A 25,081-nucleotide genomic window follows, 5' to 3' on the forward strand; every position below is an offset into this window, starting at 1 on the left:
ACTTCTGAACACTGAGCAACATCTCCAGAAAGCGTGCGCTAGAACCTGCAGAAATGGCTGACAAGGAGTGGCGACGCGGCCCGGGGTCCTGTGGCGTGGCCCAGCCCCCAGGGGGGCACCCCGCGCGGGGTCAGGACGCGGGCTGGATCTCACAAGAATTCTTCCCAGTCTCTCTCTCTCCACCTTGGAAAGGGAAGCCGGCTGGTGGTGACGTGCGTGGGAGCCTGGCGAGGGGCAGCTGACCTGGGGAGACGAAGAAGGTCCGCCACAGCTTCTTGTCCCTCGTCACATCCCGGATCTCCTTCGTCATGTTGACCATCCTGCCGGCCACGGGCGGGACCCGGCGGAAGTCCAGGATCCTGGCGGGAAAGGGACGGGAGAGAGGGTCTCACCTCCGTGCCCCGGCCAGCTCCAGGCTGGTGCGGAATGAAAAGCCCTTTCTCTGCGTTCCGAGGTGGGGTCCCCCACCCCCTTGGCTCTGGAACTGACCCTGGAGCCAGGCCCATGACCGCCCCTGGAGGGTGCACAGCCCTGGGCAGGCAGGGGGGCCGCTGAGAGGCTCATGACACGGCCACCCACCACCCCCTGCCCAGCTCCCCAGCAGTGAGAGGCGGTGTGGACACCGAAAGGGCATTCACATGCGGCCTGGGAGGGCTGTCCTAGGAGACGGGTGATGGGGGGGAGCAGGTGCGAGACTCATGTCCCCTGGTCTCACGTGGCCCCAGGGCTTACAACCCGAAACACCCTGCCTTAAAACTCCCAGCACTCGTACTCTTCCCCTCTCTCCCTGCCTGCCCAGGTCACTGGCTGCTCTGGGTCCTCCCCTGCCCAGCACTGCCTTGGTGTGGGGCGCACAGCATGACTGTCTGGGTTAGGCCATCACAGGGCAGACCCTACCTCTGTGCTGCAGGGGAATGGTTACCAGCACGGCCTGCCTCAGTTTCTACTCTGCACGATGGGGTAATGACAGCACCCTCCCAGCGGGGTGTTGGGGGGATGGCCCCCCCACATACGGCGCTCAGACCCAGGGCGCAGGCAGGAGGTCTTACCTGTCCAGGTGGAAGGCAGCGATCTCTGCGTTGTGCCTCTCATAGTCCGAGAAATAAAAGAAGTCAGGAGGTGTCTCCTGCTCCCTCGTTTGCCTAGAGAAAACGGGACGAAACAAAAGGTTGATCACTGTCAAAACCCTCCAGCAGGCGGGTTCTGGTGGCTTGTGCCGGCCAGCGAAAACAGGCTGTCATGCTTCCAAGAGTGCGGCGAGCCCCCGGTCCAAGTCATCCTTGAAGACCAACTTGTATAAATGCACAACTACGTAAGTCAGCCTAAAAAAGCAATAAACGTTGAAACGTCATCACCTCCCGCTTACTTTACGACACCCTACTGAGTGCTCTTGGGGCCGCCGACAGCTTTTGCCTCTGCAGGTGCCAACAGCATAGAGTGAGGGGACGCGTGTCCCCCACACCAGCTTGAAATCAGCCAGTGAGGAAGTGGCTGTACCCCGGGATGGGGATGGGCCAACTCTTCCGGCCAGGCTTTCCCTTAGGGAGGAACGGGCTACTGAACACTGCACAGCCCCCCACCCACCAGCTCCCCACCGCCAGCCAGACGCAGGCTCTCCAGGAAGGCGGAGGCTGAAGGTAGCCCCTGGCTCCCGAGCCCCGGGAGCAGGGGCAGCCAGGAACCACCCCACACAGAATGAGCAGACTTTCCTGGGGCGTGAGCTAGGGGCCAGGTTCAGGCTACACAGATGCTCCCTCGGCCCACCCTCAGCCATCTAGCAGCCCACCTGCCCAGACAGCGCCCCCCTGCGAGGGTGCGAGGGAGGCTCTCTTGGGGCCACTTCTGAGCCTACAGGAGGTGATCCATTTTCCAAAGTTCCATCAGGGCCCCCGCTGGTTAGGACCACAGTCAGCTCCCTCTGCCCCTTCCCCTTCCCCTGAGCTTGAGGGAGCACCATCTCTCCTGTCTCCTGCTCTCCCACACCCACTGCCTTTGCTCAACTGTTCTACCTTCCTGGAACCGTCTTCCCTGCGTGTCTCCCAGTGGCTAAGTCAGCATTCCCAACTGGGTGTCCCATCTGCCCAGGGACCTGTAGCACAAAAGGAGTCCTCAGAGAGGTTGGAGTTTGGGTAACATGCATACTGGAGCACCCTCTGGAGCCTCAACAGTGCCCAGTAGCACCGTAAAGGCCTTGACAAGGCCTGCAGCTATATACTGACTACAGTAACCCATTTTGTTCGAACCACATTATCACACTAAACTTTCGAGAACTGCTGGTTGGCCCCATTTCCGGCTCCTGCTCAAAGGCAAACTCCTTCCCACTACTTTTCCTGATGCCACAGCAAAGATGTCCAGGCTCATCCTGGACCCTCCTGGACTGGCAAGCAGACAGGAAGGCTCTGTCTAGAGCAACGCTGTGCTCCAGCCCACGATGGCCCACCACAAACCCAGAGCCCAGCCTCCGCTGCTGCCCCACACCCCTGCAGCATGTTGGGGGCGGGGGCCGTGAGCACAGCCGTGTCTCCTCAGGCTGGCTCTGTGTGCAGCCCTGGCACAGCCCACGACCTCCCCACCTCCAGGTCTCCCTCTCAGAAGACAAAGGAATTCTAGGACCCCCTTGAGTCTGACATCTATGCCCCACAGTGAGCTGCAGACAGCCCCTCCCCCAGGATTAACACGTGGCCCTCTGCCCTGGCCACCGGACAGGACTCTCTGGAAGGGGTAACATCATTCTGTAAACACAGGTACTTAGCAGACACCTGGGCAGCAGGGACCCATGGCCACAGCTAGTGCTGGACCTCAGCAATCCGGGAACGTGCAAAATCGTGTCAGGGCAAACATGCCCCCAGCACAAAATCCAGGTGTGTTCTGTGCCCCTGCCTGCACCTGTGAGGGCAATGTCCACAGGAGGCACCTTCCAGGCTGGGCCAGGGATGGAGCTCAGCCTCGACCTGGTAAGGATTTACCAAATGCCAGGGACCCTCCCCGCTCTGCAAACACAGGATGGGGACAACCAAGGGCCTCACATGGGATGCAGCCCACAAGATGGGGGCTTGAATGATGCCCACTCAGGCCCTGTGACTGGCCTTGCTGGGCAGCACAGACCTCCCCACCTTGTGGGCCAGCTGTCCTCACCCTGTCCGGGGGCTGAGCCTGCTTCTTGATGCGGCCTCTGTCCCCGGCCCCTGCCCGGCGCTGTCCAAGCATGTTCCGTGGGGACGGGCATGTTCTCCATCTCACATGCAGCCACAGGGGACTTGAAATGTGCCCAAGTGTGTGCTCCGTTCTGACTGAATGCAAAGAGGCTGGCCTGGCTCTGGCCGCTGTCCTGGGCAGGCGGCTCGAGCAGATGAGGCCTCTCTAGTGCCTCTGTCCCTCTGTATGTGTCTGTCTTCATCTGAGTAGGATGCTGGGCCCAGATCCTTCTCTGCTTGGCCTCTCCAGGGCCATGTGCATGCACCTGACCCCGGGGGTTCCCTGGCCGGATGTGGCTCTGCCTGCTCTGCAGGTAGGGCATTCCTCCCTCCACCTTCTCAGCCAGGTCAATCTGTGGCCACCGCCTCCAGGAAGGCCCTCTGGAATAGTTCTGTCCTTTCAGAGGCCTCTCCCTACCTGTGCCTGGGTGGCCCCACAGGGCACCGGGCATCCACATCCCCAGTCCCCCAGCTGCCCCACAGAAGAGGCATGTCCCCAGGCCCAGCGCTATACCCTAATGGGGGAGTGGGAACAGCTGCTTCTCGGGGCTCTGTGGGTGGAGGTCCACTGCCAGCTGTCAGCGTGGGGACACGCACACTAGTAACTGGGGTCCTCAGGCCCAGCCGGGCACACACCAGTAGGGCCCCCAGAGCCTTATCCTCATAGGTGGGCCACTGAGACCCAGGGAGCGGCGGGCTCAGTGATGACGCTGAGGATCACTGTGGGTGGGGCCTGCCGCAGGCCACATGCGCACACGTGCACACACACGTGCACACACACGTGCGGGCCCCCCTCACCTGCGCAGGCCGTTAGAAGGGTCTCAGAGAGAAGCAGGACCCCGTCCACTGCCTTTTCTCCGGCACAGCCAGCCTCCCATGAAGAAGCCTCTGGGGGCGGGAATCCATCTTTCCGTTTCCTTGTGGGGGAAGAGACTCCAGGCTCAAGCCAGAGGAACAGGACTGGCCCATCCTACCGCCCCCTGCCCCCCTCCCAGCCTAGAGGCAGGCGGGCCTTTGGGGGCAGCCCCACCGCGCACTGTGGCCGCACCTTGGCTCCTGGGTGCTCAGCCCCACGGCCTCTTGGCCAGATCAGCCTGCCAAGGGCTGCGGGCCCAAGCGAGAGCCGGGGGCCCCTGCAGGAGGGAAGCAGAGGGAGCAGCCCTGAGGTGGTGGGGGTGGGGGAAGCCGGCAGCCCCAGGGTGCTGGCCAGGCTCACCCCAACACACGCCTCATCTCCCCATCTCCTTGGTGCCTACTCCCTACGCCGACTATTGCCACCAGACACCTCCCGGCCCCCTCCTCAGCTCTGCCCTCCTCTCTCCTCACCCCTGCCGCCTCCAGCATCAACAAACCTCTCCCAGACCCAGCAGCCAGGACTTCTCCACCTCGGCACCTTTGCCTGTGCGGGGCTCTGCACCTGGACTTGCTTCCCCCATGCTCCCCAAGATCGGCCTCAGCCCCCGAGGGCTCTCCCCGGGCAGCCCGGCAGGGCTTCCCCGGCTGGGGCCTTCTGCTGAAGAACAGGGCACTGCTACCTTAGATTACTGTCTGCAGGGCCTGGGGCAGGAGTGCCCGGTCCCGTGCCTGCTTCAGCACAGGCGGACGATAAACAAAGGAACGGGCAGAGGAAGGACAGGGAATGGGCACAAATCGGTCTGCGGCCCCGAGCTCTCCCCACCCCCACGTCTTCAGTTTCTACCCTCATCACGATCATCACCACCACCAGCACCACGTGCAGTGGTGTTAGCCATGAGGCTAACGAGGGAGCACTTCTCTTTGCCAACTCGGGCTTTTGCTTCCTTCTCCCTCCCGCCAGCCCACCCCTCTGATCAGGTCACACACCTGGAAAGCAGGTGGCTCTGGGCCCTGCCGCTCTGGGAAGAGCCAAGCCCAGAGGCTCTGTGACCAGGTTCCAGAACAGTTCCTGGCGCCCTCACGTCTCCCACCTCAGGGCTTTCCAGCGACCTCTGCGCCCCAGCTGTTCACACCAGGAGCAGCTCTGTCCCCCGCCCCGAGGCCACACACAGGCCTCGGCTTGGCCCTCTTAGCTTCCCAATGCCCCTCCCCAGAACGACTTGGAAGGGTGGAGAAGTGGAGATGAAGTGCTCTTTGTGCGCTCAGTGCCCGTCTCCACTCCTGGAGGCTCCGAGGTGCTCCCGGGGCCTCTGTGTTCTCTGGGCACGCCTCCAGATGTGTGACACATCTGTGAGTGGTTTTAATGCTCCTTCAGGCTGTGAGCAACTTGGGAAGGGGCCCCGCTTAACCAGTGCTGGTAAGGGTGGAGCAGGGAGCTCAGGAGACACCTGAAGGGGAGGGTCGGCTCCCGCGTGGGCCTCCCCGCTGGCTTGTTGCAGACACGGTGCCTATGGGCCAGAGCAAAGGGCTAGGTCGGCACCATGCGGACCCGGCTCCCCAAGGCCACCGGGGGTGCTGAGGGGCTGTGCTCAGCCCCGACCCTCAGCTTCCCCAGCCTGGGAGGGGGTTCCGTACTCTGGGCGTGGCCAGCGGACCCCGCTCCTGTCCTCAGAGTGGTCAGGACTCCCACACACCGGGGAGCTTGAAGTAGGAACAATGGCCAGAAGAGGCCCGGGACGGGCAGGTGAGGCGCTCAGGGAGGACGAGGCTGGCTCCCTGCTCGTCTTCCTGCTGAGCGTCCATGCCCAGATGAACAAGGGGAGCGGAAATCCGCCAGCTCTGCACCCCCGGCGACAGAGGGAGGCGCGCGGGTTCCACCCAGCTGGTTGCCACCTGCATGGTCGGGTGCCGAGCCATCAGCAGAACTCCTGCAGGGAGCCCCTACCAGCCAGAGAGGAGACCTTGGGGGGTCTGAGAGCTGGGGGCATGGGGCAGGGGGCACGGGGACTCTTCTCAGGCCCGGGCCACGGAGCAGTGGACAGCATGGGGGCATCTGTGCGGAGCGGGGACCGGGAGGAGATGGGACATGGTGCCCTCGGTGGCGAGGTCCGCCCGCTTCCTGCCACATCCCGGGCGGTGCTGGAGAGCTGAAGGGGCTGCGGCCGACTGGCCTTTTAGGGAAAACCCTTTGGAAAAGTACTGAGCTCGCTGCACGGGGCGGGAGACTGCACTCAGCTGAACCCAGTTACCCGGCAGCCTCTCCTTCCTCCAGGTGTCGCGGAGGAAGCCAGCCGCAGTGCAGGGCAGATGAAGGGCGTGGCCTGCCTGGGGCACTGGGCTTCTTCCTGGGGTGTGGGGCATGGAAATGTGGAAAGAAGATGCTATCAGACACCCCGGGGTTGGCTGGGCACCCAGAGCGTGTGCCTGCCCTGGCGAGGGGTGGGGAGACCCGGCTGAGGACGAGTGTTTCCTAGAACACTGGGTACCTGGGAGCACAGAGCCAGCAAGTTGCCGTCCTTTCCTGCGGACTGAGAGGGCCGGGGTGGGGCGGGCGGCAGCCTCTCCAACGGGCCCAGGGGCAGGAGGAGCCTCCCCGTCTGGTCACCCTTCTGGGGGTCACTGCCCCCACACACGGAGCAGTCAGAACCTGGGAGCCATCCCCCCACCCTGATAGCTGCTGAGGTCAGAGTGAGCCCCCCCTACCCCCACTCCGCCCGAGCCTTGGGCAGGCCTGAGCAGCGGGGAAATGGAAAAGTGTACACTCACTTTCCTTGGAAAACAGCGGCTGAGGAATCAGGCACAAACCACAGCCAAGCGCACGGTTTCAGGGAAAAGCTTGGCAGCAGCGACGGAGGGTCAGGGCGGAAAGACGGGCGGAGCCTGGTGAATTCAGGAGGCCTGGATCCCAGGAAGGTTTCGGTCCTGCTCTCTAGGAAGTTCCCGAAACCTCACACCTCCAGCAGGGCAGACGAGCCGGGCAGACGAGCGCACTGGGCCCCACGGGCCGTGAGAAAGCAGGCAGTGGAGGCAGCTCCCAAGGGTACTCAGAGCACCCTACACCAGGCCTGCTAAACCTGGCAAGGGACTGCTCAGGGCCAGTTTTGAGGGCCTCCCACACTCCCACGTTCCTTCTCTCCCTGTCTCTAGAGCTGACCACACCCAAACTCCGTCCCTTTGCTGGGAAGGAAGCACCATAAAGCTGATCATGCATTTTTATACTTGAGTGAGAATGACTGCTATGTTGGACTCTCCCAGGAAATCTCTGGTCTGAATTTCCTTAAAGGGCAGAAGGAATTTTGCAGATGGAATTACGTCCAGGATCTAGAGATGGGGAGACAATCCTGTACCATCTAGGGTGGGGGCTGGGGTAATGTCATCTGGAGGGTCCTTATAAGAAGGAAGCAGAGGGAGGTCTAATGGCTGAAGAGGCCACAACAGTGGCTTCGAAGAGAGGCTCTGGGAGACACTCCGTTTCCTCCCCTCCTCCAGCTTCAAGAGGCTGCCTGCCTTCCTTTGCAAGGAAACACACAGTCTCCCAGAGCCTCCAGAAGGAACACAGCTGGCAGATCCCGTTGAGGTTTGTGACCTCCAAGCCTGCAGGAGGACCGATCACGTGGCTTCACGCCCCTGCATTTGCGGTAACCTGCCGCAGAAGCACAGGGAACTGATACGGAACCTTTGGCAGCCCCGAAGCAGCAGGAAGCACACGGGATTTAGCAACCTCGGAACGGTTATGAAATCTGGTCCGTTTCCTCAGATCTGGTCATGCCATCCCTGCGACATTTCTGAGACTTTAAGGAACTGACGCAGAACATTTGGGGAGAAGGTGCCTCTGTTTTCCCAGAAGCTAAAGAGAGGCGGAATCCAGTAAGTAGCATGCGAGTCCCCCCAGGCTCCCATTCCTGTCCCCATTTTAATGACAAGAAAGTCTGAGGTCAGCAAAGGGAAAAAGGCAGGTGCAGAATCACACAGGTAGAAATGGCCGGTGCTGGGTTCTTTCTTCAGGGACCCCCCCCGCCCCCCCCCCCCGCCGCCAAGGTCAGACACGGCTCTGGCTCCAGGTACTGGGACTGCCCCAGGGGCCCGGAGCCAGTCGGTGCCTGGCTCCCTTGGGGACTTGGGGAGGCTGTGTGCAGGCTTGGAGGTCTGGCTGCAGGAACAGTCCCCCAGGCCCCAGAAAGGTCCTGGCTCCCAAGAGCTGTGACTTCCACACCCAAGTTCGTCCTCAACACAGCAGAACCCCTCCCTTCCTCCTTTACAAGCATGCTCCCCACCCCCGCCCAGTTCCCCCGTCACTATTAACATCTCAGTGTTCTTTAAGTTGTGGGAAAACAGAAAGCTTGGGCTTGGTTAAAAATAGAGTAAATTGGCAGCTTTTTACCGAAGCCTGCGGGGGAGGCAAAGCCAACCGTATCCAGCTCCTACTATGAGCTAAGCTGTGTGTGCGGAGTCACTCCCTCCACCTTCATGACAGCCTGCAAAGTGTCCCCGTCCCCCCCCCCCCCAGATCCCAGCCAGTCAGAGAGGTCTCAGCGTGCAAGCGGGAGGCCTGGTTCAGGCTGTGCACTTGGGTCCACGGGCCTGAATCAGCCCCATGGCGCCCCAGAAAGGCTCTGACATGGGAGGCTGTGTGGGGTGTGGGCTGGACCCCATTCTCTCCACTGACGCTTGAGAACAGCTGGTGGAGAGGGGTCTGCCTGTCCTGCGTGCCCTCTCCAGGCTGGCCGGAAGCAGGTGCGCCCACAGCCCCCTCGGAGCAGCGTGGCAGGGGAGGCAGCTCAGGGGAGATGCCTCGGGGAGCAGCGAGGACCCGTGGTCCTTCCCCCCCGCTGCTGCCGCCGCCACCGCCACACCTCCGGGCTGACAGAGAGGGAAGGAGGTGTGCAGTCCCAGGAGGGGTGGGGGGCTGAACGCTGGCCCAGTCAGTGGGTGCCACACGGCAAGCACGAGGACTGAGACCAGGCAAACGTAGAGCCAGAACAGAAGCAACAGCCAACTGTCGGGTCGGAGTCTGGGGGAGGGGCCCCTGGGGGACTGCTCGGGGCACAGATAGCTGTCACACAGCTGTTTCAGGCATCTTAGGCAGAGCTAGGGGCCCCCTGAGATCCCTGCAGATGGGAAACTGAGGCCCAGACAGAGGAGGGCCACACCTAAACTTTGTGTGTATCAGGGAACAGCACTGCCCGCCAAACCCTGCAGGACAGAAGGGAACACCCTGGAGGAGCTCCCAGGAAGCCCATATGCAGGTGTCCGGGCAAGCACCCTCAACGGGAAACACGTGTGTCCGTGCTAGCGCACACGGCAGTCGGCCATGGCTTGCGTGTGCCAGGCCCCCTGCTCACCAGGGCTCCCCACCAACACCCTCCCCAGATGAGGACCTAGTGTGGCTGCTTGGGTGACCCCCAGCCCCCAGGGACCTCCTGCCTAAGGGGATCCCATCCAGAGCATGTCCACAAGCACGACCCACCAGTGTCTCCTCCCTGATCACCAGGAACAACGTGGCTCACATCACTCCTGCTCACCCTAAGGGCACCCCACGGCACCCCAACGCACCCAGGATCACGATTTCCCCCCCACCTGCTGCCATCCAAGTCCCACTTCTCACCATCTGTCCACTGTGATGAGAGTTGGCAGAACTTGAGGGAGCCTGTGTTGGTGCCCCAGGCCCTTTGCATGTAACTGTTGTCCCTGGAATGCTCTGGCCATTGACTGTCTACTCTAAGGGACAGACTCGGCCCCACTCATAGGCTGAGGCAGGAGCTGGCCAGCTGCGGGTGTTGGGACAAATCAGCCCGTCACCCAACTGTGTACGGAGCTTTATCGGGGCAGTCCCATCACCACCTCCCTGCTCCCCTCTTACAAGGACACACGAGGCTGCATTCAGGCGCCAGCTGGCTAACCCAGGTTCCCGGGACCAGGGTCCGATATCCTGGGGGCCCCAGTTCCCATTTCCAGGGATAACCTCGGGGAGGCAAAGCACCAGACAAGGTGAACGCTTTCCCTTTTCCTCCTGAACACAGCAGATCCCTGACTCACCAAATGAAGGCACAGAAGCAAAAATTAGCCTTTCCATCCTGGGTAATTTTCCCATCACTCACACAGCAGAAAACAACCACCTTGCCATCAAGGAGATATATTAAGCTGTTTAATATCAGGTTTTCGGCTGGCGGATGTTCTAGAAGGGGAGAGAGAGAGGCCTGTCCCTGGCAGCTACTTTAGCATGACCTTTCAGCCCTAAGGCCCACTGAGTATTTCCTGCTAATTCTGGCCCCGTGTGGGTGTGGGGGGTCTGTCTGTTTAGTAAAACATGCTCATCGTATTCAGATCCTCTGGCACATGTTCATCCATCCAGACTCTCTGGATCTGACCCATGTTGTTGGAGCTGCAGCAGCCTCTGTGGGGCTCTGTGGCAGCAAAGGGGGGCACGGCCACTCCCCATATCAGTGCTCACCACACCCGTGGCACATGCATGCCAGAGAAACTTTGAGAGTGAGGGCCACAGAAAGGCCTAGAAGAGTGGGGAGGCCCTGGTAGAGTCGTCACGGGGCTGGGAGACCCTGTGTAACACATGCTGAGCAGAAGACACACTCACATGCCCTCAGCCCTGGAAAGCACACCTGTTCCACAGGAATCTGGAGGTGTGAAGCTTACAGTAAGAACCTAGGCCAGTCGTGAAGACACGGGGTGCACCGGCCTCTGCAGGGCCTGTTGGAAACTGCTGCCGCCGCCCGTGAACACCATCCCTGCTGCTCTCTTGGCAGCGTTACCAGTACCGCTGGTACTGGTAGCCCACACAGGTCATCCCACTGGGGGATGTGAGCATCGAGCAACCCGGAAGCAGCCCTTCTGCCTCAGCTCCCCTGTGAGAGGCTGCAGCCTCCCAACGGTCTCCCCTCAACAGTGGGACCAAAACCACAAAGAAGCCCAAGGAAGCTGGAAAGTTCCACGAAGAGCCCATGTCCGTCCCAGGCCTCGTCTCCTTCCAGAATGTTCCACGAGGAACCCACACCCAGCCCTAGGTTGCATACCCTCCAGTTGTGTGGACCCCGCCCCAATCATCCCTCCTAAGGAGGGCTGGTTGACCACACTCCTGCATCCAGCCCTCCAAGCCCATCGCAGCTCCCTTTTCTCTACCAGTTCTCCTGGAGGAGATGGGAACCTCCTTTTCTTCATGGACAAAGGGAAGGAGGTGCCTGTGCTCACGGACCCCTGACAGCAGCAGGAATGGCTTCACCACACCCTGGCGTGGGGCATCTGCCCCAGATCCCCGCAGTCCTGGGCTTCCAACCTGTCCTGCTCTCCTTCCTCTTGCCTGTGTGAATGACATTCTCAGCCCTACCTGCTCCAGACTCCAGGCAGCCCCAATCCCAGACAGGATCCTCAGGGAAGACCCTGGCAGGACGTCTGTCCCAAGGAAAGGGAGCAAGAGTCCCAGAAACACCCTGGACCCCAAATCATACCTTCAGTCACAAGTTACACACTAGCAGTTGTATTCTGTGTGGCCTCCAAGGCATTTGGGATGCTTCTCAATTAGTTACCACCATTTTTGAAATTTGAAAGTTAAGCAGAAAAAGAGAGCCATTATTATGAAAAGAGAGCTTATCCTGAAAATTGCATATCAGGACAGATGGCCAAGATCTGGTGAACACAGGCAGCTGCCCCTTCCGGTGGAGTCCGTGCCTGGCCGATTGCCGCCCCCCACCAACCCCCGCCAGCAGACTCACACAACTTGCATGGTCCTTGTGGGCACTCGACAGTGCAACCCATACTTTAAATGCAATGAACTCCCTCTAGCCAGCGCACAAATGGCTTTGTTGGGGCTCCCAGGAGACGGTGGAGCAACCTGGGCCCCAGTGGGATACCTAAGCCCTGGCATCATCAGGATGGTCATCAAGAACATGGATGCTGGGCACCTGGGTGGCTCAGTGGGTACTCTGCCTTCGGCTCAGGTCATGATCTCAGGGTCCTGGGATCGAGCCCCGCATCGGGCTCTCTGCTCAGCAGGGAGCCTGCTTCCCTCTCTTTCTCTCTCTTTGTCTACTAGTAACCTCTCTGTCAAATAAATAAATAAAATCTTAAAAAAAAAAAAGAACATGGATGCTCCTCGTGAATTTTCTTGGGGCAGCCTGGCTTTCAAATACCCCTTCTCCACCAGGAACAGATTTTCATGTGCCACTGAGGGCCTTAATTATTTTGGTAGTATGGTCTCTATTTTATGCAACAGGAAACTACAGTTGGTGGGGGGGCGGTGGTCAATCCAGCTCCTGCTAGTTTTATTAAAAAAAGCTTTACTGACAGATAGCCATTGTTTGGCTGCTTCTGGGCTTGGATAGCAGACCCAAGGAGCTAAGACACAGACCATATGGCCTATAAGACTTAAAATACCTGTCGGCGAGCCTTTTATAGAGAAAGTCGCCTGATCCCTGAGCAATGCAGGAGAGGCCAAAGTCACCTTCTTTAGGAGCATTCTTTGGTGTCTATATTTGGGTTCCTTGTTTATAATACTAAAGCTCACCGGGGTAGGATGAAGGTGGGGATCTGATGAAGGTGGGGAGGGGGAGGACTGGGGACACCAGGGAGAGGAGGTGGGGAGGGGGAGGACTGGGGACACCAGGGAGAGGAGGGGCTGAGGGGGCCGGACCCCTGGGTTGCTCACTTGCCTGGATGGGGAGAAAGCCCAGAGCAGTCCCCCACAGTTCAGTCCACAACACCTCTGCGAGGAAGCGCCGCATTTTCCGCCAGAAACCTGGTGCCGCTCCCTCCAGCACAGACCCGTCTGGGCACCCGGCACCCCCATCCCAACTGGCCCCCAGCACTTACTTCATGGGTTTGAACAGCGCCTGCCCATAATTCTGGAATGTCATGATGAGTTTGAGCTGCGTGCCCCCCGACTTCATGGCTGCAAGGGAGAGGCAAAGAGACACGGGGTCACTTGCTACACTCAGACTCCCCCCTCTGTGGGCAAGTGAGACCAGTTCCCACTCTGGTCCCACGGCCCCACCTGGGCCTCTGGGTGTGGCTGAGGGCCCCCATGCTGCCTGGGAAGTTTGGGATTTCCTGCAATGATGCGGATACACACTCCCACCCGACATCAGGTGCTGGGGCAGAATCTCTCAGACGGTCTGAGCCACAGCCAGAGGGCGGCTTCCGGGAAGGATGGCCAAGTACATGTGCCCGCCAGCAACACCTCCCCCGCCCAGACACCTGCATGACCTACTCACCCACCTGCCCTCCCCCAACTGCTTGCCCAGTCTGAGTTTCTGGGGTTCTACAGGAAGCCTGAGCGGGGTTAGTCTGAGGAGACCGAAGACCCCACTCATCACAGGGGGCTCCACCTGGATGCTATTGGGGGGTGGACGGCTCCAGAAGCATCATGGTGGCTTCTCACCTGCCACACCAGCTCAGAGGCTAAAGAATTCCTGAAAATGCCTGCTCTTCCCCAGACTGTGGCTCTCCTTTATGCTGATGGAGCTGAAGGAAGGAGCACACTCGAGGGTTTCCATGAGCTGTGGCGTGAGAGGCTGAGCCTGGCCTGTGGCCCCCTCAGGAGCTGAGCGGCCCACCCACCCCATCTCCGCGTGGTGAGGGTCCCAGACCATGGGAAATGGGCCACACGGCCTGTGGCCTCCACGCCAGGCACCAGCTGTGCCACTGTTGCCAGAGGAACAAGGGACAGGCAAGGTATCCCCACCAGAGTCTGCGCCCGTGTGGCAGGACAGACTGTAAAGTGTACACATGGAGATGACCTCAGGCTTCCGTGCAAGAGGGCAGCAGGCTTGAGGGGCCCTCGGAAAGGCCTCTCTGGGGAGGTGACACTTACGCTGCTCTCAGCGAGGAGGGAGGCTGGCCCGAACACACAGGATTTAAAGAAGGAGGGAGCCAGGCGCATTCACAGCCTGGAGGAAGCTCGTGAGGTCCACCCGGCCCAGTGGGTAGGAAGGAAGTGGGCTAGGGGCCTGGGAGCACAGCAGCTCTCAGGGGGGTCCTTCCCACAGGGAGGGAGTGGTCGGCGCTGGGCAGCAGAACGGCCAGGAACCAGGCCCATGCCATCCCCCACCGCAGAGGCGGCTGGCTGCAAGGATGGAAGGCGGAAGCCGGGGGAAGCAGGCTAAGGCAGCCAGAGCGGACACCAGTGGCTTGGATGGCAGAGATGGGGGAAATGGAAAAATTAAAGAAATACCAGGGGGTCCAAGGAACCATGTGGGAGTAGGGGTGTGGAGGGAAGAGGGGAACCTAGGTTGACTCTGGGACTCCAGCTGGAGCAGTGATGGATGGGGAGGAACGTGCACGGAGGTAAGATCGAGGCCAGGAGAGTAGTGATGAGTGAGGGGTGCCATGCTGGGAGAGCCACACTGGGGGGATGCCTGCCCAGCCCCCTTCATGGCGCCGTGGTGAATGTCAAAACACATAAGGACAATGCATGACTTGATCTGTCAGTTCTACAGGTGGACCATATGCAGCACAAGGAGGTGGGGTTGGGGGGACAATCACATTTACCTCGAGGGGCTGCTACCGCCAGCAAGCGGGTAATGCTCGTGAAGCATCTAGAATGGGGCATGGGGCAGGGCCCATGGCCTGTTCAAGACTGTCACGGGAGTGTGAAGGAGGACCAGGCGTCCTGAGCTCCCTGAGCATCTTGGGTGGCTCTCGTGGCCTCTGGGAGGGCCAAGGCCCAGCCCTACTCCTGGGCTCCAGCCACTTGCTCATTCCTTCCTCTGCAATGTCTGTGGCCAGGACAGCCTGGCTGCCTTGGACGCGCCCTGGTCTTGGGGTCCAGCAGGTGGAGCTGAGGGCACCGTTGCCCCAGACCAGTGTGTGACTTGGGTCTGTGGGAGGCTCTTGCAGCCTCAGAAAACAACCCCTCCCCCGACAAATTCCACTTCGCTCCAGAACATTGGAAATAAGGTAAAAATGCGCAGCCCTGGGGGCAGAAGCACAATGCACGGGGAATCCCACGGAGGGAATGCTACGTAGCCCTCATAACGGTATCAGAGACTCTTGAACGATGTGGCAAACTGCTCATTATCTTATTATTAAGCAGAGCAGCTTAGGAAGCGTGTGTGCTGTGTGAGTTGCCTTTTCTGGAAGGTGTGTATGTAAGCGCGTGGGAAAATCTGGACACCCAGGTAAGAAGCCCCAGCCCAGTGCTCGCCCCCTGACAGGCAGAACCACAGAGGGTTCTAATTTCCTTTTTTCCCTTATCTGTGCTTTCTAAATTTCAACAATGAACATTTATTACGTTTTTTAATAAGATGAAAACAGAAGTGATCATTAAGAAAATTAGTGGCCTGATTAAGCCCCATTCGATGTCCCCATTTCCATATAATAACTGGGGTCACACATGTGCTGTCGGGGACAGCACACCAGCTCTCTCCAGGGCCTGCAATCCTGGTTTTCTTGAATAATAAATTATTATGCAAATCTGGTCGGTTGAGTCATTCTTGTTCTGGAAGCAGATCTCAGTGCCCTGCTGACCTGTGTTTTCTGCTGCATTACCAGTTCCTCTCCACGGACCAAGCAAGTAACTAGAAATTAATGGGCCTTAGCATCTCCGGGTGACTAAGGACTGTGGAAAGACCAGGCTTTTGCTAGCTGCCCTGGACACCACCTTTTTCTTGTCTGGGGACATGTGCCTTCCCACACGGGGCCACTATTCACTCTGCCAAGCTGGGGCTGACAGCTGAGAGACACCTGGAATTCCACTTGAAAATCAGGTACGGGCAAAACCCACATGCAAATGGCCAGCAGTCATGGTGAAGGCCAAGTGTTCCTCTGGGATGGGTGGGAGGCAAATGCCCCCACAGGCCTGTGCTTGGAGTGAGTGTCCTGGCTCTGCTGTCGCCAATGGGCCTGAGGAAGGGGTCAAGGCCAAGGGCCCCGGTGGCAGAGCCTGGACACTAACCAGCCCTTGAGAAGGAGGGTGTGAGTTTGGGGTTTCTTCCTGAAGCCAGACTTGAGAAATCTGGCCTGCACCCGTGTAGGGGAGAGAGGCCGTGGGAGCAGAGGCCAACTTCAGGGAGAAGCCAGGTGGGCAGCAGGGGCCCCGTGCGAAAACCGGTGGACGTCCCCTCACCTGATTGGGTCTCCATGTTTCTCAGGGGACAGAGGCCTGTCGAAACCTGGCCAACCTCCGCCCTGGGGGGGCACCTGACTGAGCAGTGAGCCCACTGTGGGCTCGTGGACGGGCTAAGGCCTCCAGTGGCCATGTCCCCAGAAGACCCTCACCCCAAACAAGCCCCATCAGCCACCTTCTCTCCATCTCCTCGGCCCCACCCAAATCTGGGCCTCACTGTCCTCAAATCACTAGCACCCCCAAGGGGCACCCAACTGGGGGTCTGGCTCCCTCAAGCCCCACGGAGGGCGCCTATTGTATACGCTCCCCCCTCCCCTGCTTGTCTCCTGCAGGCACATCCCACCATCCAGACCACGGATGTCAGCTCTGTCTATCCTGCTGTCCCTCCAGAGCTGTATCCGCCAGCTACTCGTTCATGTATGGCGTCAATTAGCACGGACTACTGATCATTAATGACACACACCAGTAGTTATACACACTCACACACACTAACAGAACAAATATGCTAATGTTTGCATATTTGTATGCCATGAGCACTAAGACACCTGGACACCGGGGGGTTTGCTGTCTCTCCCCAGAACATAGCTCCCCTCGGAAGACCCAGAATGGGAACTGCATTTCTTAGGGTCCCCCTAGGAAGGTTCGAGTAAACCAAGCACCAAGAGCAGCCCCAGGAGGAGAGAGACAGACCCAAGAGGAAAAGGGGTGCCATCCTGGCCGGGGACCCCGATGGCACCACACCAAGGAGGTGTGAGCACTGGGAGACACGGGACGCTGGGCTCTGTCCTTATCTCATCCCGCATCGCACACCTCGGTGCTGGCAGGGACAAGTCACTTGGGTCACTCAGCAACTGGTTTCCCGTGGAAGCCAGGGTCAGCACCATCAGGCTCCCTGTTTCTATCAGGAACCCCCAACCCATGTTTTGGTGAGCCACCTCCTGACTTTTAAAGGAAAGAAATCTGCTTAAGAGACTGGTGGCCCACGCAAACACACCCACGTGTAAGGCACTGCCCATGGGGGCTTCTGTCACCTCCTCTGAGAAGTGCGAGCCATGCCTGTCCTCAGGGATCATGGCCAGGCAAGTGGTCCAAATTTTTTCACAGCCCTGCCTTGTCTTAAGGCCCAGGATGGTTCGATCTGAGGGACGTGATGCCAGGAGCCCTTAGGTTAGCCGTGGTCTTCCTTGCCCACCCCAGACGCCTTCCCCCAACCACGGTGTTCTAGAGCCCTGGGTGCCACGCAGAGCCCCTTCTCCTGTCCCTGGGCATCGAGGGACGTGGGCCCTCAGAGAGCAGCACGGTGCGTGTCCATCTGTCCATCATCGGGGGACACCCCGGGGCTGGCCTTCAGGGGACTGCTACGAGCCAGGGACTGGAGGAGACTCTGAAGGCTGGGGTCCCCCTGCTCGGCCTGCTGTGAGACCTTGTCAGGCCTCCACCAGACGTCAGTCCCTCACATGCACGCCCGGGGTGCTGGAGAAGTAACTGCACCGCCCCCCACCCCCCGCCACCCCCAAGACTGCTGTGTGGCCAGCTCTTGGAGACAGCTCACTTTTATCATGATAATTAAACTGACTTAACGGAGAAAAGACAGCACTGCCCCAGCGGGCCTCCAGCACCCTCCCTGGAGCTAGAAGGAACACCATGGGAACACACGCGGCCGAGCCCAGCTGTTGTCTGCTGGAGATGGAGAAAGCATGTGCCCGGGACCCTTGACTGGGCTTTTGTTCCTGATCTTGGACCAGACGGCCGGAGGGAAAACTGAGAAGGGGCCCGGGTATTTGCCACCTTCTGCCTGCTTTGCCTGCTGTCTTCCCTCGGGTCCGTCTAGGGTGGTCTGTGTCCTTCCTCCCAGAGGACCTAGTGCCTCCGGCAAACTGAGCATTTTCAGTTGTTGGCCCCCCCGGCGAGAGAGCCAGGACCTGGAGACTGGGACCCACGGCCACCACCCGGGGTGGGAGGGGGACTGTGAGCCCTCTGGGGCTGGAACTGCCTTCCCGAGGAGCCGGCCTCTGACCAGTTAGGGCGGCCCCGGGGCTCTCAGGCAGCTGCCCGCCCTGGGCTGCCCCAGCCCCAGCCTCTGTCCCCGGGAGCTCGTGACCGTCAGTCCTGGATGCTAGCTAGATGGGTGAGCGCCCAGGACTCGGGTCCTGGGGAGTGCAGCTCCTTTGTTCAGGCCCTGCCACAGCTGTGTCCCAACCCGGGGGGGAACAAGGGTGGCGTCACTCAGCCAGAGGCCGTCCGAGCCCTCTCCGTGTCGGTGTGATTTCTTTTCCCTTTTCAGCAATCCCTGCCACAGAGCAGTTAATTGTGTCATTTATCCTTTGCACCCGTAATTGTGCACGAGAGCTATTTAATGATCCCCGGCCGGAGCCGAAGGCGCCGCGTGCCTGATCTCAGGCTGAACAGAGGTAGATAACGTTCCGAGCCTGTTTAAAGGCAGTGAACGGCCATTACTGAGCAGCCAGGAGCCCGGCTATAAATAAACCCGCCGGCAGTGGCTGCCCTACCGGAGGCCACACGGGCTTCGCCACGCGGATCCAGTGGCTCTGAACGGGGAGAGTGAGCGGGACTCTTCCAGCAGGAAGCTCTGGGAACCTTGCACGCGCCGTTCCCCATCCCAACGGTGTTTCTGGGCTCGCCTCTCCTAGCGACCACGGCAGCCGGACCGGGAGGGGACAGAGACCTGAGCTGGGAGCAGGGCCTCCCTTTCCAAACCGGCCCGGCCAGCTCCGCTAAGCCAAGGGCCCACCAGGGGCTGTTGTCTCCAGCAGGGGCTTGGGTCAAACATCTGACTGGATGCGGAGGCAGACACAGCCTGGAAAGCAAGCATCGTGAAGGGATGCCTGCAGCCCGGCCCAGCCCCTCCCCTGATGCTCCCTGTGGACCAGGGCCTCTTCACAAGCGCGAACTCACCGGGGAGCTCACCGAAGCAGCAGGGAGAGCGGGGTCAAGCCCTCCACAGGCTCGTCCGCACAGGCTGCTGCGGTCAAGGAGGCCCTGGCCCGCCCCTGAAACCCTCCACCCTCCCCGCACACCGACACCTACTGGCAGGGATGCTCCTTGGGCTCTGTTTTCACCTTTCAAACAGCTGGAGGTTATTTGTTCCCTAAGTGCTACAGTGAACTTGGCCAGGCTTGGGAATCCCCGCAGCCCCGTGTCCACCCCAGACCCTGCCCTTGAGTGGGGACCCGGCATGCACAGGGTGCAAAGAGCTAGTTACTACTTATAAGCTTGGTCACGGGCACCATGTTATCAGAACAAATGCAAGGTACCCGAGCAGCCACAAGCCCACTTGACAGACAGGGAAACTGAGGCAGAGAGGGGTGCCACGGACAGCCGTGGAGCGGGATCTTTTAACATTGTACTTCCCAAAAATCCATTTCTAAATTTTCAAACGTTGCTCTCGTTTTCCCAGAAAGCTCAGCCCTCCCGGCCGCCTGGCATGACAAACGCCTACACTCTGTTTAAGCCCCGGTCAGACGTCTTTTCTTAGACAAGGGGCTCCATACCCCTCCTAGAGCCACGTGAATCATGTTCAAGGCATTTAGTCTTCCTTACCGCGTCTCCGTTTCCTGTGCCCCCAGCCCAGGCCTCTCAGGTCAGCAGGGCCTAATCTTACTGAGGCCAATTCACGCTCAACCCACGACCCAGAAAGGGGCCTCAAGGGCAGGGGGTGTCCGAGGAAAGCTGCTGAACTGGTGAATGAGTCGGTCAAGTCCCTGGATACTTCTCTAATGGCCCTGTCTACTCTCAGGAGTGACGGGGGCACCCCGGCCGTGGCTGTCCAAGGGACAATCTCTGTCGTGCACACGGACTGCTTCCCAGCACCCCCAGAAGGCTGTGGCGTCTGCAGGGAGGGCAGGAGGGAGGCTGGCCTTCACACGGGGAGGGCCGGGGACAGCTGGGCTCAGGGGAGCTGCTCAGACCCCTCCTGTGCATCAGCTAAGAGAGGATACCCCGGCTTTTCCCTGCGTGCTCCCCTTCACGAAGGGGGGCGATCACATGCTAGAGAGAAGCCACATAGCCAGGCAGGTGCCCCAGAGACAGCTCAGTACTGGGCAGAAAGAGCCAAAAATAGTGCGGAGAGACGTCTGGAAAACCCACTTGCCAGCTGCACTCCCCTGTCTTAGCGAGTGGACAGAGCCCCGGGACATGGGGACCCGTGTGGCATCGGTGTTGTTTAGAGGAACACCAAGGAGATGGAGTCTGACTGCCTGCTCCACAGCACGGGAGGGGAGGGGACCTGCCCTCACGTTACCCCGACTGGCCTCCCTCCACCCCACTCCCGGCTGTGTGTCCCCAGGCCAGCTCCCTGCAAAGCCCCCAGGACTGTTCTTTCCACGCCAGGCCCTCCCTGCCTCCTCGAGCCACCGGTGACTAATGCGGACCTTCACAGGCAATCGCCTACAGGCCCAGGAACAATGGCACCGAACCTCCACGCTCCGAAACCACTGGGGACACATTTCCCTGAAATCCGTAATTGGATGCCTTTTTTCTGTCCAGTTCAGCAGGTCTCAAAGTGCTCAGCAACGTGGCCTCTGAATTACTAAGCGAATGGGCCTCCACCGGAGACAGAGCTGAGCCCTGGTCCCCGCCTGTGCTCAGGAAGTGGCAGGAGCAGCTGGTGGAGCTCTGCCCTGTCTCCCTGCTGTGCTGAGGGAGTGGCCCTGACCTCCAGGGGCATGAGCCCCCTTTTCACCCCTGGGGGGAGACCTGTCCTCCGGAAATTGCCTCTCCTCGGGTGGGTAAGCAGAACGCAGCAGGAAGGGCTGTGCGGCACCTGTCCCTCCCTCACTAGCCTAGCGAGGGCAGCAGTAGCCCCTGGACCACGAATGGCATCGAGGGTGTCCCTCCCCTCCCTTCAAGGCCCTGCAGGCGTGTCCCCCTAGAAGGCTGCCCGTATCAGTCACCCCAGAGATAATGTTCCATCAAGGTGCAACGGCTTCCCAGCTGCCCTGCAAAGGACAGCCAGCCCCCAGCACCCCTGACGCCCTTGGGAAGCTCGGGGAGGGCACCTACCAACACTGGTTATCTTCTGAGCACCGAGGTCGCGCAGGAGGGCTTCGATGGCTGGGTTATGCCTGGAGTAGAGTTCATACCGGTTAATGCCGATGTGGAACTTGAGCCAGTTGGGGTAGGAGTCCACGGCCGCCTCCCCCGTAGGCAAGAAGTCTTCATTTTCAGTGCCTTCACGTGGCCTACAGAACATGCAGAGGACCCGGAATCAGCGGGGAAAGAGGTTCTAACTGTGGATCCAGACAAACGTGGCTGTGTTCACAGATGCCTCTGCCCAAACAGGACCTTGCGAACGTCCCTACTTTTTCTGCGGCTGTTGTTCTACTAACTAATAACATATCTAAACCGTAATTCTCACTTACCGTCAGGAGACGTCCAGACAGCTATAACTAAAATCAAGACCGAGCCCAGAGCGTCTGTGCCAGGCCCTACCGCGTCTGCCCTGGGGTCACGAAACAGCCCAACAACTGTGACGTCAGCTTGGGGTGTGAGAGGCTGTCAGTTCTTCCTGGGGACAGATGAGCGAGCCATCTTTGACCACGAACCGTGTGCACGCCGGAGACACACCCCGCCTGTCAGAAACCTTCCCCGGGCGCTCTGTTTTGCTTCCAACAACCAAGGGGAGAAATGATGCAAGAAGCTAAATTTGATTTTAACGAGAGCAGTCTTGGGTGGGGAGCAAGGAAAGAGGCAGGCACTCGCTCCAGCTGAGACCCAAAGTCAGGACCTGCTGCCCACATGGCCCGTCCTGACATCTCTGGAGGCAACGGGCCCATCTGGGGGAAGACAGAGCCTATTTGCTGCTGGGCCAGACGGAAAGTGGAACTTGTCTTAGCTCCAACCTACCTGCAGACGAGACCCTTCTGGCCCCAAGTCCTCTCCCACAGGGGCCACATCCTGGGCCCCCAGTCCTGGGCTCTGTCTCTCCTGTGAGGAGGCCGGAGCCTGGGCCACTGCTCCGATTCTCAAGTTTCTGAGCATTTCCTTGAACCTGGCCAGCACACAAAGCTCAGAGGCCACCAAACACCTTGATGTATTTAGACAGAAAAGCCTGGGCCTGGTCAAATTTCAGGGTAGAAAGAATTTTTATGTGACGGCCTTCCCCCTGTGTGGCCTGGGTGATACCTACCTGCAGGCAGGTATTTATTTGTTCTGGCCTCGCTGCTAGTTAATATTTCACTCCGGGCTGCAGCATGGGCTCATGCTGGTCTGTGTGGCTGAGGAGGGCCCAAGGGGAAGGGTTTAAGTCAGGACAGTTTAAAGAGATGCTCCTGGGAATGTTTCTCCTCTTTTATGAAGATGTCACCCAACACAGCTGGCAGGGTTCCAAGGGCAGCTACTCTGGGCACCCCGGTTGGGAGAACCCTTTTGTTATGCCTCATTGGGGCCAGCACGCCCCTCTGCTAATTTTGTTCTCAGCCACCGGCTTACAAGGCTCATTAAGCTTCTGCAGACTCTCCTGACGTGTCCACCAGAGTAATGTCCCCTAGCATCTGAAAGCTTGGCGGCCAGCAGCTCCCCAGGGTAAGGTTAGGGGCAGGCCCTCCCATTCACTCCCTTGCCAGCTTGTGCATGCACAGCCTGACTTAGTTTCAGGAGCCAGGGACCGGGACCCCACAGGCCACCCTGCCCTCCAGCAGAGTTAGCACCGACCCTCCCTGGACTCTGCAGGGAGCAGCTCCCAAACCACCCAGCAGCCCTTCTCAAGGAGGCAGTCATTCTGGAGACAAAGGCACTACCCGAGCAAGAGGCAGCATGCTCTCCTGCCCCACAAACCTCCCCTTGCTGGAGAGGGGTCCTGGGGTGGGGGTTGAGGACTCTGCCAGGGGGGGTTCCTTCCCCCTGGGGGTTCCCGAGCCCCTGGGCCTCTTTAAACAAGGCTGGGATACGCAAGGCCATCCTGGGAAGGCGAGCACAGGTTGACGGCTGCTTGAGGGTTTGGGGCCTGCCAGCACCCACCCTGAGCTGCCCTCCGCCTCACTCACCAGTCAGGATTCTCTGCTGCAGCCTTGGGGTTGAACCTGATGTCGCTGTTCACATTGAAGAGGACGTCGTCCTCCGTTAGCGGTGGGACCGACACCTGGTAGAGTGGGTGTTCAAACAGCCGGGCCAGGAGAGAGCTGTCCCCGCTGGGGCCAGGGGGCGGCGCCGACCGACGGGGTCCGGGATCTCGGAGCAGCGGCCGGTGCGCGGGATCGCGGGGCCGGGGACCGCCGGGATTCTGCCCCTGCAAGTCGCCTTCGGCGGGTTCGGCTGCCGCGGGCAGTTTCTCCAGCGAGTGCGATGTGAGATTGGAGGAAGGGTCGGAGCTAAAGTCCTGCAGGATCCGCAGCGTGTGTTTGTTGGGCCAGCCCGCGTCGCCGGCTGCGGAGGAGGCGGCCGGGGGCTCCCCGGGGCGGCCCCGCGCCTTGGCCCAGGCAGGCGCCGCCGCCTCGACCGCGGGTTGCGCGCACGAGCAGCCGGGCTCCCCCGAGGGCCGCACGGCACGCCGCTCCAGTTTGGGCAGCAAGTCCAGCACGATGTGCAGCGCGCAGGCCACTAGGAACACCATCAGGATGAGCACGCGGAACCTGCGCACCAGGATCATCTTCATGGCCGCGCCGGAGAGCGCGGCCTGGGACTCCGGGCGCCCTCCCAGAGCGCGCTCTGCCCGTGCCCCAGCTAGCCCCGGCTTGGCACGAACGCAGTGCCGAGGCACAGGTCAAGGTCCATCTGGCGTCGGACAGCTACCAGCTCCAGGGGTGTCCCCCCGCCCACACCACGTGTAGGGCGCCCACCACCAAAGAGCCCGCTCGCCCGGCCATCTCCGGCCGTTCCCTCTCGCCTCTCCGGAGTGGCCGCGCCCTCAGCGGCCGGGCCCAGAGGCCCTGGTCCGCGGAGCTGGGTGCGCAGCCGGGTGAGGCCCCGCGCACTCAGCGGCCGGCTTGGGGTCTCTGCGCTCATCCGGCGCGCAGGGGCCTGACGCCGCGGCCCATCTAGGCCAGGGAGCGGCGGCCTGTGGGTGGCGGTGGAGATGGCGCGGTGCAGTCCCCTCCGCGGCTCTGTGGGCCACGCCAGGCGCCGGGCCGGCCAGGCGGAGAAGGGGCGGCTCCTTCGGGCAAGGCTCTTTTCTCTCACGCTGCGGTCCGGAGGCTGGGACCTGGAGGGGGAGCAGGGCGCAGAGCCTCGGGGATAAGGAGGTGGTGGGCACGGGGCTGGGGGGCGCTCGGAGCGGCCGGGGAGGTCCCCGGGCAGGTGCAGCGGCCGTCCCCGGAGCGCAGTGCCCGTGCGGCCGAGCCTCTCGGCGCCCCGCGCCCCGGCCGGCAGATATCCGAGAGCGCGGAGCCGCCCCCCGCGTCAGCGCCCGCAGATTGGCGGAGACGCAGCCCCGCGAGTCACCGCCAGGCCTGAGCCGACTCCGCTCCCTCTCCTTTCTCCTCCCCTCGGCCGCGCCCCGCGTTGCCTCTGCAGCTCCCGGCCCGCTAAGGAGAGGGCGCTTTCTTCCCTTGGTGGCCGGGAGAAGACCGAGAGACCCGAGAGACAAAGGCCGGAGAGCTCGGGCACGGCGAGCCGGCTCCCGCAGGACGGGGAGAGCGCGCGGACGCTGTCGAGGGGGCCTCTCCGGCCAGGCCGCAGGACGCAGGACCTCCGCCCGCCCGGGGCCGGCCGCCGCCAGCTGCAGCCTCTGGGCTCCTCCCCAGATGAGCGGAGGGCCGGAGCCCAGGCCAAGTCCCTCCCCGGAGCCGCTGGGCGTCTGCGCCGCCGGATGAGCTCCTTGCCGGGCGGCGACCTTCTGCCCCCCGCCCCGGGAGGCCCCCCGCGCGCGCCCCGCACCCGGCGTGGGGGAGGAGGGGACGACCGGGCGCCGCCGCGCCGCGGGAGAGACGAGAGGAGTTCGGTATTTCGCCCAAACAGCAAATCCGGAGGGGATTCCGGAGGGGATGCCGGAGCGGCTCCTGCT

At 60.8% G+C, this 25,081-nt stretch overlaps 1 protein-coding gene across 1 annotated transcript in view; it reads right to left on the bottom strand.

Moving 5' to 3' along the window:
* Nucleotides 1-24,256, bottom strand: part of FAM20C (FAM20C golgi associated secretory pathway kinase) — a 37,088-nt gene extending 12,832 nt beyond the window's left edge. The window contains exons 1-5 of the mRNA XM_080829834.1: nucleotides 23,127-24,256; nucleotides 21,145-21,323; nucleotides 12,870-12,948; nucleotides 1,050-1,142; nucleotides 244-359 (exon numbers count right to left, since the gene is read on the bottom strand). Coding sequence (XP_080685960.1) covers nucleotides 244-359; nucleotides 1,050-1,142; nucleotides 12,870-12,948; nucleotides 21,145-21,323; nucleotides 23,127-23,734 — 1,075 coding nt within the window. The 5' untranslated portion in view covers nucleotides 23,735-24,256. The remainder of the gene's footprint in view (nucleotides 1-243; nucleotides 360-1,049; nucleotides 1,143-12,869; nucleotides 12,949-21,144; nucleotides 21,324-23,126) is intronic.
* Between the last annotated feature and the right edge of the window lie 825 nt (nucleotides 24,257-25,081).

The sequence above is a fragment of the Martes martes genome (genome assembly GCF_963455335.1).
Source record: "Martes martes genome assembly, chromosome: 18".
In the NCBI taxonomy this organism is placed as follows: Eukaryota; Metazoa; Chordata; class Mammalia; order Carnivora; family Mustelidae; genus Martes; species Martes martes.